Below are 15754 nucleotides of genomic sequence, written 5' to 3'. Positions count from 1 at the left end.
AGACTCTGGCACCTTGATTTCCGAAAACAGTACTTTGGACCACTGAGCAACAGTCCAGTGCTGCTTCTCTGTAGCCCAGGTCAGGCGCTTCTGCCGCTGTTTCTGGTTCAAAAGTGGCTTGACCTGGGGAATGCGGCACCTGTAGCCCATTTCCTGCACACGCCTGTGCACGGTGGCTCTGGATGTTTCTACTCCAGACTCAGTCCACTGCTTCCGCAGGTCCCCCAAGGTCTGGAATCGGCCCTTCTCCACAATCTTCCTCAGGGTCCGGTCACCTCTTCTCGTTGTGCAGCGTTTTCTGCCACACTTTTTCCTTCCCACAGACTTCCCACTGAGGTGCCTTGATACAGCACTCTGGGAACAGCCTATTCGTTCAGAAATTTCTTTCTGTGTCTTACCCTCTTGCTTGAGGGTGTCAATGATGGCCTTCTGGACAGCAGTCAGGTCGGCAGTCTTACCCATGATTGCAGTTTTGAGTAATGAACCAGGCTGGGAGTTTTTAAAAGCCTCAGGAATCTTTTGCAGGTGTTTAGAGTTAATTCGTTGATTCAGATGATTAGGTTAATAGCTCGTTTAGAGAACCTTTTCATGATATGCTAATTTTTTGAGATAGGAATTTTGGGTTTTCATGAGCTGTATGCCAAAATCATCAGTATTAAAACAATAAAAGACCTGAAATATTTCAGTTGGTGTGCAATTAATCTAAAATATATGAAAGTTTATTTTTTATCATTACATTATGGAAAATAATGAACTTTATCACAATATGCTAATTTTTTTAGAAGGACCTGTATTTACTAGACTGAACACCCTGAGGAGGGCGGCGGGAAAGTGTGAAAGTGACTGCACGCGCTAGCAGTCTCGCGCAGTTTGAGGGTATAAAAAGCCGTTTTTAACCCTCAGTTCGTTATTTCTGGCTTTAAGGAGTTTACCAGAGCAGAGTTTAGAGGTAAGAAATAAATAAAATAAAACACAAGATATGAAAAATTAATATGTTATAATGGGTGACAAAACAATATAATATACCGGTATATTAATCAGAATAAAATAAATATTTTTAGATTAACCAGGTTAACTTGAGTTAGCTTTGAGGCTAACACAGATGGATTGTTGTGGTAAATAAAATACCAAACAATATTTTTCATTTTCAGTTTGAGAGGAACAACATTATTAAACGTTTAATATTTTATTAATTCTCGAAATATATAATTCAGAGGAGTTGATTCCTCTACACCGATCGCCAGAGGAGTCGATTCCTCTACGCCGATTACTGTTGTTATTGTAAAGTGTAACGGAATCGTGGATCCCGCTTTGGTCCGCGATGCGTGGTGCCGTGGTTAACATTGAGTCGACTCAGAGTCGTGATTTATTAGTTGACCATCGAGCACCAACAAAACGGAACACTGTAAATTCTCTTAAGCTCTAAGATGTTCAGTAGTAAAACATTAGGCACAGTTTAAACACACACTTTAAACTAAATGTCCAACGTGTCTGACTCCAACAGGCTAAACAGCTGGGCTGCTCACGTTCAGCACAATATCACTGACATATACTGGACAATTACCATTTAAACAAGAACTTAACACATTACCGACATTTCTTAAAGCTTAATTACGTGCCACTACTTTATAAAGTTCAACAACATGAACGACTCGCCTCATCTGATAACAGAGGAGGACAAATCCACGACCATCCCCCGTTCTGCTCCCACACGTGGACTAAGTGTTTACAGCTCACTGCAGACCAGAAGCGCCTACTTTCAGAGAAAGATCTGACTGACATCCAGAACCACCAATCACCAAATTACGCCGATCGGACCAGCGAGCTGAGGGCGGGACTAAATTCATGTCCCATATGCAAATTAAATATGTAAATAATATAAAATGTTCGAATATTTTTTACATTTTAATAGATATTGTATTTTGTGATTTAATTAAAAGGGTAAAAAAAATTGAGATGCAATATTGTTATGTGCAGTGCGCTCTGGCCAGGGATTCGCTTACAACTCTGGGTCAGAAGAAGTGATTGACACAGGGACTTGGAGGAAGACAAAGAGAGGCGATTAGCCAAGATCACTCACACTTAGTGAGCTTTGGTGAGGGAGAGCGGGTCAATCAGTAACAGATGCGCTGGAGCTTAGAAAATATGCGCGCCTATATCTGAAGAAGCGCTGTGGAATCCCACCTGGGCAAAACCTCTTACAATAAATCTACGTTTACTTGTTCATCACAGATAAAACAAATCAAATCTTTATGTTTTGTTAGAGACTATTTAAAATGTTTTGGGAACACATTGCACATTCAGAAAATGCTCCAGAATAATTTAATGGATTGGCCCAAGTGAATAAAATAATTATGACTAGTATGTTATCCACAACAGTTAAATACACATTGTCCACCCTAAATATAACAGACACGTCTTTCTTTTTCTCACTTTTTAGGGGGGCTACAGGTCTAACCACACCCACGTCTGCCATCAATCCCATTACAACAAACAAAACTTACAAACTGAAGAAGTTTATTGAAATAGTGTTTTAGGGTCAGTTAGGGTCAAAATAAAAGATATCAAGAAAGACATAATATTTTGTGATTAAGCTCTACCTCCAAGATTATCAAAATATTTAATACTAAAGTCATATTTATGATGGTGACCAAAAAATGTAAAGTTTAAAATCGTAATGAGATCAAAGTCATAATTATTTTGAGATTAAAGTTGTAATAGTTTGAGAATAAATGTGTAATATTTAGAGCATCATTGGACTACCAGAATCCAAATTCTAACAGTAAAAACACATGACCATCTTTAGGGCTGCATTGGGGTTTTCTGATAATATTACTAACACTTTCCTCGGTCAGGTTTGTGATTAAACATCAGTAAATGATGTGTAATTTATTTTAGAATCCAGTTCTTTTGCGGATTCAATACCTGAGCCTTTTAGTAGAATGTTTCCCTGTGCCTCACACACTACCATAAAATGCTGTTGGGTAGTCCACAGTGATTTCACATTCTCAAAATTTTAAGTTTAATCTTAAAATAATTATTTTAATCTTGAAATATTATGACTCTGTTCTTGAAATACTTGAGTTATAACTTAAATAGTGAAGTTCTACAATTATGTTCTACAGTAACGGAGCATGACATAAGTAATACTATAGTTTTTGTTATAATTAATATATTTCTCTTAAAACAGATTTCCAATTCTGTGATTATCCTGTGAAGTTTTTCATCTGCATCCAGTAAGTAACCATTGTCAAGATGGAACAGAAGACTGTTTAAAACATTTATTTTATGTTTCATGTTTGGTCTTTTTAAATTCGCAGTTTGGCTTTCACAACACCCTCATATTGGACAATAAGAAGAAAATCCAAAGCCAGAGTTAATGAACAATTAATTTCTGTCTACGTAAATGAACTGGGCTGTGGGAGTCCATATCAAAGGCAGGAACAAAATACTGAGGAAATTGAAGACTGTTTGTCCAATGAGGACAACGAGGAATTTTTTGATGCCTTTGAACTCACAGAAACAGAATCAGACACAGACTCAGATTCAGAAGTCCAAGCCTCTCTGCATAGTAGACTGGCATCATGGGCTGTTGAGCAAAATGTTACACATTCTGCTTTAAACAGTCTCCTAAAGATCCTGGCAGATTACCACCCAAAACTCCCTCATGATGCAAGAACATTGCTTGGAACTGTTCGTTCTACAAAAATGACCTGCAAAGATATTGCTGGGGGACAGTATTACCATTTTGGTGTGCTTGAAGCTATTACACATCTCTTAGAAGAACACAAGCATGTCATAAAAGAAACACACCTTCTGAACCTCCAGGTCAATATTGATGGTTTACCTTTATTCAAGAGTTCCACCACACAGTTTTGGCCAATTCTAGGAATGATTGAAAATCTTCCAAAACATGATCCAGTCATAATAGGTTTGTTTTGTGGCAACCAAAAACCAGGATCCCTGGATGCCTTCCTAGAAGATTTTGTGTCAGACATTTCTAATCTGGAAAAAGGATTTAATTACAAAGGAGATTTCCTGTACTTAAGGCTGTGCACAGTAGTTTGTGATGCTCCGGCATGTGCCTTTGTGAAAAACATAAAAGGTCACTCTGGCTATAGTGGCTGTGGGAAATGTACCCAAGAGGGGAAGTATATTGAGAATCGAGTTGTTTTTCCTGAAATTGATGCTTTACTGAGAACAGATGAGTCATTCAGGGCTCAAATAGATGAAGAACATCATCATGGTCCCACACCACTGCAAAGAACATCACTGAAAATGGTAACAGGCTTTCCATTAGACTATATGCACCTTGTGTGCCTTGGTGTTATGCACAGGCTCCTTTTGTTGTGGCTACGGGGTCCTTTGTCCTGCAGACTGCCTGCCTCTACTGTTGACAACCTTTCAAGCAGACTTCAGCAAATCCGTAAAAATGTTCCCTTGGAATTCTCGCGAAAACCAAGGTCTGTAAGAGAGTTAGACAGGTGGAAAGCTACTGAGTTCCGGCAGTTTTTGTTGTACAGTGGGCCTGTTCTTTTAAATAGCACACTCATTACAACAGCATACCAAAACTTTCTTCTACTTTTTGTGGGAGTGTTCATTTTATCCAGCAAACAGCTACTCCGAGACCATCTTGAGTATGCTAATGACATTTTGGTTTTATTTGTGAAACACTTTCAAGAGCTCTATGGGGAAAAGTTCATGTCTTACAATGTACACAACCTTGTTCACTTGGCACAAGATGTAAAAATACATGGTGCACTCGATAATTTCAGTGCATTTAAATTTGAATCTTTCCTTCACCAGATTAAAAAGCTAATTAGAAAACCTGGCTTCCCACTCAGTCAGGTCATTAGAAGACTGTCAGAGAGGCCCAAAAAACTGAATCGAAATAGGAAAAGAATGGGATTATACAAAGTTCATGCATGTGGTCCACTTCCCAGGTCCATCCAAACAGCCAGTCAGTATCGCGAACTGAGGACACAGAGTTTCTCATTGAGATTAGATGAAGCCAACAGCTTTATTTACATCAACAACAAAGTTGCCAGAGTGAAAAATATTTTCTCCCATGGAAATGAGGTCTACATTGCATACTGCTGTTTTCTCGAACAGGAATCATTCTTCGAATACCCTCTTTCCTCAGCCACACTTGGCATCTACTTAATAGACAAGGTCTCAGGGGCCACTGAATATTGCAAATTTTCAGAAGTTCAACAGAAGGCATTTGTTTTGCCATATAAGATGAAATTTGTATCTTTTCCCCTTCTGCATACCAGTTCATGAGTAATTTGCTACCAGAACCTCCCTTTTCATCCCCACTGAGTTTTTTTTAAATTTTCTTCTTCATAATCAAGTTTATTTTTTTTTATAGTTTTCATGACATATGAGTAGCATGATAGATCCCTGTATGATAGGAATGTACCTACTGGTTGAATTTGTGGATGAGGGAACAACAAGCCCGGTGGCAGCAGAGTGGTACCATGAGGGCATATCATGGTGGCCTCCATACACAGTCAAAGCCAAACTTCTAAAAAGTATCCGAGGCAGTGAGGTCCCAAATGTGAGCAGAGGATGGACACAGCACCAAGCTCGTATCCTTTACAGCTCAGGTAATCTAAAATGTATAAGAATATTGATTAGATAAACATTATCTATATTATGTACATTATACAGTATAGACCAAAAGTTTGGACACACCCTTCTCATTCAAAGAGTTCATGACTTATTTTCATGAATATGAAAATTGTAGATTCACACTGAAGGCATCAAAACTATGAATTAACACATGTGGAATTATATACTTAACAAAAAAGTGTGAAACAACTGAAAATATGTTTTATATTCTCGGTTCTTCAAAGTAGCCACCTGTTGCTTTGATTACTGCTTCGCACACTCTTGCCATTCTCTTGATGAGCTTTAAGAGGTAGTCACCTGAAATGGTTTTCACTTCTCAGGTGTCCCCTGTCAGGTTTAATAAGTGGTATTTCTTGCCTTATAAATGGGGTTGGGACCATCAGTTGTGTTGTGCAGAAGTCAGGTGGATACACAGCTGATAGTCCTACTGAATAGACTGTTAGAATTTGTATTATGGCAAGAAAAAAAGCAGCTAAGTAAAGAAAAATGAGTGGCCATCATTACTTTAAGAACTGAAGATCAGTCAGTCCGAAAAATTGGGAAAATTTTGAAAGTGTCCCCAAGTGCAGTCGCAAAAACCATCAAGCGCTACAAAGAAACTGGCTTACATGAGGACCGCCCCAGGAAAGGAAGACCAAGAGTCACCTCTGCTGCGGAGGATAAGCTCATACGAATCGCAGGTTAACAGCAGCTCAGATTAGAGACCAGGTAAATGCCACACAGAGTTGTAGCAGCAGACACATCTCTAGAACAACGGTTAAGAGGAGACTGTGTGCATCAGGCCTTCATGGTAAAATAGCTGTTAGGAAACCTCTGCTAAGGACAGGCAACAAGCAGAAGAGACTTGTTTGGGCTAAAGAACACAAGGAATGGACATTAGACCAGTGAAAATCTGTGCTTTGGTCTGATCAGTCCAAATTTGAGATCTTTGGTTCCAACCACCGTGTCTTTGTGCGGCACAGAAAAGGTGGACGGATGTACTCTACTGCAAAGCAGTAATCAAAGCAAAAGGTGGCTACTAGAATATAAAACATATTTTCAGTTGTTTCACACTTTTTTGTTAAGTATATAATTCCACATGTGTTAATTCATAGTTTTGATGCCTTCAGTGTGAATCTACCATTTTCATAGTCATGAAAAAAAAGAACAATCTTTGAATGAGAAGGTGTGTCCAAACTTTTGGTCTGTACTGTATGTACAGTCATGTGAAAAAGTAAGTACACCCTCTTTGAATTCTATGGTTTTGTGTATTCAGACATAATAAAAACCATCTATTTCTTATCAGGTCTTAAAATTATATAAATACAGTCTCAGATAAACAACAATGCATAATAAATTACACTCATTCATTCATTTGTATAAAAACACTAGACCAAAATAGAAAAAGCAGTATGTGAAAAAATAAGTACACCCCATGAATGAATAGCATGTAGAATCTCATTTATTAGTAATAAGTTGTAGTAATGGTTTTCTGTATGACTTTATCAGTCTCTAACATCGTTCTGGAGGAATTTTACTCCACTCTTCTTTACAACATTACTTCAGTTCACTGAGGTTTGTGTCCATTCATTTGTAAATGATCTCAAATTTAATTCTAGAATACTTTGGTTTCAAGAGGAGTTCATGGTCGACTCAACGGCTGTAATCTGTCCAGATCCTGTGACTGTAACACAAACCCCTAATCGTCACCCCTTCACCACCATGATTGACAGTTTGTATGGGGTGTTTGTGCTGATATGCTGTGTTTGTTTTTTGTCAGATGTGCCGTTGTGAATTTTGGCCAAATATCTCAATTTTGGTTTCGTCTGTCCACAGGACATTGTTCCAGAAATCTTGTGGTTTATTTCAGATGCAACTTTGCAAACTTAATCTGTTTTGTCATGTTCATTTTAAAGAGAGAACATTTTCTTTCAGAAACCCTTCCAGCAGGCCAAACTTGTTCAGTCTTTTTGTTTTAGTTGAACAGTCATTAAATTGAACATTTAACATGCTAACCGAAGCCTGTAGAGTCTTAGATGAAGCTCTTGGATGTTTTGCAATTTCTCAGAGCATTGCACAGTCTGATCTCGTGGTGAACTTGCAGGGACGTCTACTACTGGGAAGCTGCCTTGAATGTTTTCCACTTGTAAATGATCTTTCTTACTGTAGAACGATGAACTTCAGATTTAGAAATGGATTTATAACCCTTCCCAGAATAATCAGCAGGAACAATTCTTTGTCTAAGATCATTGTTGATGTCTTTCCTACTTGGTATTGTGTTTACACACACCTGAATGGTCCAGACCACAATAAGTGCCAAAACTTCTGATTTTAACCTGACTATTTGCAACTTGAGCTGGACTAGATGGGTCTAAATGGCTGAAGGCTGAACAGATACATACATGCGCCTGGCATTTTTGTGACATCACCAAAAAAAAAAAAAAAAAAAAAGACCCTCAGCCTTATTTTGATAAAATAATAATAAAAATACATTTTGAATCTTGTTTATATACTTATACCACCTTATAGGGCCCCTTAAATTTTAGGAAACACAATAGCTCAGAAGACTTAAATCTTTTCATTCCATTGCCTGAATAAAATATAGTTTGAAAGACTGGGAAAAGCCTGGCAAATCTTTAAAACACAACACTGGCTTTAAAGCTTATGATATTTCACATTTCCACAAGTATTACTGGGCGTTTATTAGAAATCTCATACTGAAGATTGTTAATATTCACTATAATTAGTTAGATACTGTTAAGAATGTGTTTGTTAAACTGTTTCAGGACTAAGCAGTGCAAAGCTAGTCTATAATAATATAACCAATGCCCAGAGAAAAATACAATCATTTTTTTTCAGTTCCATCATATTTATAGAAGCTTAGTATTTCAAACATCACGCATAAACGCATATTGAAAAAAGCAGGTTTTTAAAATGGACAGTGTACTTACCAAATTATGATTTTTTAGTGATGTCACAGGATGAGTGCTTCCAGACAAATGTTCAGGGATACTCGGATGAAACCTCCTTCCCAGAATCTAGACAAGGTAAAGTTCATTGAAAATGAAGAAATTAAATATATAAAAACATTACAACACTTTCCAAAAAAGTTGGGATGCTGGGCAACATATAAATAATAACAGAATACAATGATGTGCAAATTATTTACATTGTATTTTTAATTGAAAATAGTACCAAGAAAACATATCAAATGTTGAAACTGAGATATTCTCCTACTAATTAATAAAACAAGTTTAACATATTTAAATAAATTCAATTAAGCAATGGAACAAAAATGTTTCATGCTGTGGAAATGACTAGATTTAAGAGAGCTTACAGTATTTTTTTCCTTTTATCCTGTCCAACTAATAAAAGTTCTGAAGTGCAGTTTTAATTTCAGTCCACAATAAAACAAACTTAGAATAACAAATTTAAATTATGAATATAGTACATACCTATTTCTTTTTTTCAGTGATGTCAAAGGCCCGGTCCTATCAGGGAAGAATTCAGGATGCTTGGTTCACTGAACCAACACAGCAGAGTAAAATCACATTTGTCATATATGCTATTCATAGAAACCCCCTGCTTGATAAGTATTTATCAAAACAAATAGAGAAATATACATAACCTTACAAATTCATAAAAAGTTTAATCACCCATGCATAATTATTTGCTTTCAGTGATGTCACAAATCCAATTGCTCAGTCAAGATGGACAGTCCACCATCACAGAACAAAGTAAGGTTTCTCTACAGTCATTAACATTACAATTAACTAAAATGTTTCTTAATAATTTAATAGAAAATTTCACTATAGATCTTCAGCATGTTTAAGAAGACAAACTTAAATCTTACCAAGTGCTTACCTTTCTCCTTAAGTGACAGAAGACAATCAAAGTGTTGGTTTGGAAAGCCACTGTGACATTCTGTCAGCAGGACCAGGTAAGATAACAGCACTGCACAAATTACAGTGACTTTATATTTGTGGTTAATATTCTGTCCTCAGTGTGTGTGTCTGTACACAAATTGACAGATAGCTAACACAGTGCCAAGAAAAAGTCAGAAGCTGGAGTAAAGTTAAATGTTCTTTACTGTGGTCTTCGTTTTTCAAGAAACAATTTGTAAAACTGAAATAATACAGAAGGAAAGCACTGGTTAGAAATACCATATACAAAGTATATGCAAATAACATTTCCATGTAAATGTAAATACAGAAGTAAATACTTAAATGTAACATATTTATAGCATTACACTAATATTATATTAAATGTAAACATAAATGTAACTTACAAGCGATGCTTTTCAAGGCACAAACAACAGAATGGATAGAAACAAGAACTGGAGCTGTAAGCTGACCACATGGCATGTAACCTCTAATGGTTTTCCTGATCACACCATGAACTATAACCTGACCATGTCATGTGAACAAACTAACCAATCAACACAAAGGCTGGAATTACACAAGAAAACAATAAATCACTCTAAAACACCAGTAGCGGGAGGAAAAGTACCATAAATAAAAAAAAACTCTTACAGGGACATGACAGTTAACCTCACTTATTATTGTTATACTTAAATACTTATGAGTAGACCAATATACTGTCCTTGGTGTTAATAGCTAACGCACCTAGAGTCCGTCTGCCTACAGGCCGACTAGTTCCGGGTCAATGCACACGTAAGTTTAAGTAAATTCTATTTTATAAAATTCTTAATTGTCTTATTTATTGATCTAATAAAGATGTGTGAATAACCATTATATTATTATGTGACTTCCCAGCAGCAGAGAGGGCCATCTTAGAGATGCTGGGGGAACTGCAGCTCCAGGTCCAGCATCTCACTTCTGTTATTACCCAAAGAGGCCCCTTTTTGGGTAACAGCAGCCTGAAGATGCCACCTGCACCAGCAGATAAAGAGGAAGAAGATGGACTTCCACTGGAAAGCATTCAGGCCTTGAATGACTTTGAAGTCCATCTTCAAAACAAGATCTTCAAGCAAAAATTGGTAATTTACTGTACCTTACACACACACACACTATATATATATATATATATACAGTATATATATATATATATTGTACATTGCATGTACATTACTTACCGAATATTTTTGTCAACTTCAGGTGTCAAAACTGTCACTGGTTGGGGGGCAAACACTTAAAAAAACAGTGTGGCGGATTTGTGGCAAAGTGTTTGCTCCTCAACTAGCTGTGCAGTTGAACTGGTGTGGCAGAGGAGAGAAAACGGCCATCAAAAACACACACCTGAAAGACACAATTGTCTGTAAGTATAAACATTTTTGTCAACAATTTTTAGTTCTGTATATTGACTTAAGATATCTTGTTTGTGCACCTTCTAGTCCACTAGACCATAATCAGTAGTCATTTTCTAACCACAGGATCATTGCTGGATGGATATTTTTGTGATCTTCCATTGATTAACAGAGTACAGTAGTCTTTATATGGTGTATAGGCTGTAGTCTTTAATCCTAGATGAATGCCTTACCATTCTCATGTGGAATTGTTTAATATGCCAAAAATTCATAGCTCTATCAAAAGATGACAAGCTATTGCAGTCTAATGGCATTAACCCTCCTGTTGTCCTCGGGTCAAAATGACCCGCCACTGTGTTAAAACCCCCCCAAAAATCCACTAAAGACATTGTAAGAAATCTTTATGATAGAAGGCCACAGAGAAACAGTGAAATATATTCACATCAAGAAAGCAATACAAAAAAAGACAAGGTGAAGACAAAGGTAGAGAAAAGGTACAAAGGTGGTCTTCGGGTCAAAATGACCCGTGAGGCAAATAGAGTTGAAATCAAGGTCACAGAGTTATTTACAACCCACAGAATGTTACAATGTTTTAGTTGTGTCTCAGATCAATCAGTAGCAGAAGTAATCAGGTGGTGTTCTCGCAGACTTCAGAAGACCACCTGTTTATTTCCAGAGGTTATAAAGGTGCTGCAGATAACAGGACCCAGAATTCTGTCTGTACTGAAGCCATGAGTGTGCGTTATAGCGTTGAAGAGGCTGTAGAGCTGATTTTCTCAGATGTCCAGCAAGACAACTCTGATTCAGAAGAGGAAGTGGAGCATGTATCCGAAGAAGAAGATGGGGAGGAATACAACCCAGAGCATGATGAATCATCTTCAGAAGAAGAAGAAAACCCTGAAGCTAAAAGAGACACTTTCCTTTCAAAAAATGGCAAAATAACATGGTCCTCAGCAGCATATGACCAACACGGCAGGCATGCAGAACAAAACGTTGTGCTTGATGTGACAGAGGGACTGAGGGGTCACAATGTGACATGTGACAATTTCTTCACCTCTTATGAACTCGGACTGCAGCTCCTGAAGAGGAAGATCACCATGGTTGGTGCAGTTCGAAAGAACAAGCCTGAGCTCCCACCTGCACTGCTTGCGTCAAAGGAGAGAAAGGTCTTCTCCTCAAAGTTTGCCTTCACGCCCACCACCACTCCAGTTTCCTACCTCCCAAAGAAAAACAAGAATGTAGTTCTTCTGAGCACACTGCACGCAGATGGTGACATTAGCGATCGTGAGGACAGGAAGTCAATCATCATCCTAGACTACAACCGCAACAAAGGAGGTGTGGACAACCTAGATAAGGTGATTGGAACAGATAGCTGCAGAAGAATGACTGCCCGCTGGCCCCTGGTCATCTTCCACAACATCATTGATGTTTCCTCCTACAATGCCTTTGTGATTTGGAGAGAGATCAACCCGACCTGGATGTCTCGTAAGCAGAACAAGAGGAGGGTGTTCCTGGAGCAGCTAGGAAAGGCACTTGTAACTCCACTCATTGAAAGAAGGAAGCATGTCCCCCACACAGAAGCCTCAGCAGCAGTTGTGAAAGCTATTCAGAGTGCAGGAGCCCCTGATCAACCTGAGGATCCAGCTACCACAGCCACTTCCCCAGCTAGGGCAAGTAAGAGGAAGAGATGTCAGTTCTGCCCTCAAAAGAAGGACTGTAAAACACATACTGTGTGCTGCAGGTGTAAGAAATATTTCTGCAAAGGCTGTGCACTTGCATACTGCCCTCCATGTGCTAATTAGTTGAATGGGTTGTTATATTTCATATTTTTGTATTGTACATTGTCTTAAATTGTTCACTGGAGAAAAAAAAAAGAAACTGAGTCATTGGGATGAATAAAATTTCATTTAATACAGCAAGACTATTTATTCTATTACTCATGTCTAATGTTACAGCTACATATACCTACTCTTTTTGTAATCCGATTTTTTTTTCAGTATCAGCAATGAGAAACCCGCTGCTCCCCACTCCAAATGAGGCTGAAGCTGAGAAGATAATTAAAGAGTGGCTTCGCCTTTCCAGTGACAGGCTCAGAAAAAGGCAGCGATAGTTTTTACATTTATTTTATGTTTTATATATATAATAGTTTATGTATATATAAATACTTGTAAATATGTTCTGTTTTTTAAAAGTTAAGGCTAACTTAGTAGTATGTAAGTTATTATATATTTATATGTGTATGTTAAAATAAGAAACATTTTATATCAAATGTTTTACATAATTTTGCAATTTTTTAAAATTTTTAATTCCTAATAAAAGTTTATTGTTAAACCTTTCATAATTTGAACTCAGTTTTGCTAAAAGACAAAACACAAAATAAAAATAAAACAATAAAACAAGACTGTGATAGAAGTAGTACAGAATTCATGTCGCCGAAAGGGAGTTTGGAAAATACATCGCGGAGACATCGGATGAAAGTCGTAGAAGGGGAAGCTGGACGTAGGTATGTCGGAAAATACGTCGCGGATACACCAGATCAGCGTCGTTTTAAGGGCGCATTTTCATCAAAGCTACGTAGTGCCAATGTGCAAACGACATAAATACTATGTAACGCCAACCATTCTAAGTAGGGAGCAGCGACGTAGCAGCGACGTATTTGTGCTGTCTGGGTAGTACCTGCTAGTTAGAGAAGGATCACTTGTTTGTTAGTTTAAGTCCAAAAGTGGGTGTGGCCCGTACGGGGATCGAACCCACAACCTTGGCTTTATTAGCACCACACTCTAACCAACTGAGCTAACCAGCCAGTACAGCTATTCTCTCTTTAGATCTTTATACATAATTCTACACTGACCCAATTCAACAGCTGAAACAGACTTTCTTAATACACATCTAAGAGGTTTTGTGGGTTCTTATATGTGTGAACTATCTAAACTATATATTTCTTAAAGTTCTTGACTGAGTTTAATGTCACCAACCAGTGAGTGGAGCAGATACGACTCAGGTCCTGCACACAGTAAGTAGTGCTGATACACAGTACCAGCCTGCACACCAGAGAGGCTCCAAACATCAAGTTTTCACTCATTAAATCATGTAGTTTGTGAACTTTGTGGAATGAATGTAGGATTTATACATGTAGATTCTGGGTTTTAGGAAGTTGAGCTAATGTTAATATTTTTTCAGTTGAACTAAAAACAACCTGAATTGATGTTTTAATTGTTCATTAAGATTTCACTAAGAGTTATTACCATCAAGCAAATGTAAAACATATTTCTATATGAAGAGCATCTGTTTCCAGATAATATACACTGAGGTGTAAAGCATAATGGAGCGGGATCAGTAATTGTGTTTAAAAGTGACAGTAAGTCTGTGTCTGTTTCTGTTACTTGTTCTGAATTGTGTTTGTTTGTAAACTGTGAATTAGTTCTTAATCTGGTCGTGATGTTAGTGAATTAAACCTACATCTCTCTGATGATCTGACCGATGAGCTTAAGCTGACCTGCTGCTTAAGCCCGGCTAGCTCAGTCGGTAGAGCATGAGACTCTTAATCTCAGGGTCGTGGGTTCGAGCCCCACGTTGGGCGAGTATCTTCATTTAACATCTACAGAAACCAGGACAGCCTCCAGTGACTTATCAGGTGGCTATTTGGACTGTTGTTTACTGGATGTTTTCAGTTACTTATTTCCACTATTCTGTGGGACTACACATTGTTGTTGTGTCTCATATCTGTTTGATCAACAGGCAGGTTGATAAAAGACACTCGTCCCTGGGTGGACTCGAACCACCAACCTTTCGGTTAACAGCCGAACGCGCTAACCGATTGCGCCACAGAGACACACGCGCAGCTCTTTCACATGACGATACACACGAGTCACGTGACTTGCTAATGTTTATTTCATGCTAATAATCAGTATAACATTTTACTTTACGTGTCCAGCCCTGCTACACAAACTGTCATTTTTGTCCCTGTTAAAAGCTTTAGCTCAGTTAAAGAAAATAAAGACACATTTAAATTTTTCATCTTTTATTACAGGTTTAAAGTTGCATAAAACAAATGTTTGTACAAATAATAAAAAACCAAAGTACAAAATAAACATTTCACTTATTTTAATTATCTCACAAATCACTTCTCAGTTTTAAAGGTCAAAGGCAGCAGCATCTTTTAGATCAGAACATCTATTAACATTAAATATCACTTAAGAGGAAATCCTGAACACAGCAATGTAAACCTCTCATTTAAATAAAGTAAAGTTACATAGTTGATCCATGGTAAAAAAGAACCTCACAGCTCAGCACAATGGTTAAACTGCACAACCCAACAAGTTAAAATAACCCATCATGTGTTCTGTCCAATATTTACACAGTGCTGGGTTGCCAAATAACACTTTATCACCTACTTTCGGCCTTTTCTTTCCTGTATACCAAAAACAGTCGCCACTGCAGGTCTACAACACGTTACAAAAACACTTGGGACAGAAAAGTCATAAACACTCTTTAATTTTTATATATTATAAAATCTGTACCCAAGTAACAAGCTGTGATTTATTTCTAGCACCACTAGGTGAGACGATGTCTGTACAACATGTTGAACTTCACCAGGGCCGGAGTGGGCCCCTTCTTCAGCCCGGGAGTTTCATGCCCAATTTCATTAAGGGTTAGCCTATTCTGCTGAATAACATAACATGCTTGAAGTTTTTCTATTTTATTTATTTTTTTTTTAAACAATTTAGCCTATATTATGATGGTGTAAAATTGATTTAGGCTTTAGGCTAATATAAATTAGGCTATCGTGCTGACATCTTTCTGAATGTCTAAACAATTTAACATATATCATGTATATTCTCTATGTTATATTTTACATTACAGATAACTATCTTA

The 15754-nt window shown here is 37.5% G+C and overlaps 1 protein-coding gene and 2 non-coding genes across 3 annotated transcripts; 2 read left to right on the top strand and 1 right to left on the bottom strand.

The window, feature by feature from the left end:
* The first annotated feature begins 891 nt into the window (after nucleotides 1-891).
* Nucleotides 892-13145, top strand: LOC134306496 (uncharacterized). Its single transcript, XM_062990339.1, has 10 exons — nucleotides 892-949; nucleotides 5415-5609; nucleotides 8583-8660; nucleotides 9086-9154; nucleotides 9294-9350; nucleotides 9491-9553; nucleotides 10230-10286; nucleotides 10389-10612; nucleotides 10731-10890; nucleotides 12877-13145. The coding sequence occupies exons 2-10, from the start codon at nucleotides 5417-5419 to the stop codon at nucleotides 12987-12989; spliced, it is 1014 nt and encodes a 337-aa protein (XP_062846409.1). The 5' UTR covers nucleotides 892-949; nucleotides 5415-5416; the 3' UTR covers nucleotides 12990-13145.
* Nucleotides 13146-14386: 1241 nt separating this feature from the next.
* trnak-cuu (transfer RNA lysine (anticodon CUU)) lies at nucleotides 14387-14459 on the top strand. Its single transcript has one exon. It is a non-coding gene; the product is annotated as a tRNA-Lys (tRNA).
* A 178-nt stretch (nucleotides 14460-14637) lies between these two features.
* trnan-guu (transfer RNA asparagine (anticodon GUU)) lies at nucleotides 14638-14711 on the bottom strand. Its single transcript has one exon. It is a non-coding gene; the product is annotated as a tRNA-Asn (tRNA).
* Between the last annotated feature and the right edge of the window lie 1043 nt (nucleotides 14712-15754).

Source organism: Trichomycterus rosablanca, unplaced genomic scaffold, assembly GCF_030014385.1.
Source record: "Trichomycterus rosablanca isolate fTriRos1 unplaced genomic scaffold, fTriRos1.hap1 scaffold_195, whole genome shotgun sequence".
Lineage (NCBI taxonomy): Eukaryota > Metazoa > Chordata > Actinopteri > Siluriformes > Trichomycteridae > Trichomycterus > Trichomycterus rosablanca.
This window is presented reverse-complemented; position numbering and strand designations above follow the sequence as displayed.

Coding starts and splice junctions, on each gene's coding strand:
- LOC134306496 (XM_062990339.1), top strand. CDS start 5,417: ATGTACCTACTGGTTGAATTTGTGGATGAGGGAACAACAAGCCCGGTG. Junction 9,155..9,293: donor CACTGAACCAACACAGCAGA/GTAAAATCACAT, acceptor ATTTGCTTTCAG/TGATGTCACAAATCCAATTG. Junction 9,554..10,229: donor CATTCTGTCAGCAGGACCAG/GTAAGATAACAG, acceptor TGGTGTTAATAG/CTAACGCACCTAGAGTCCGT.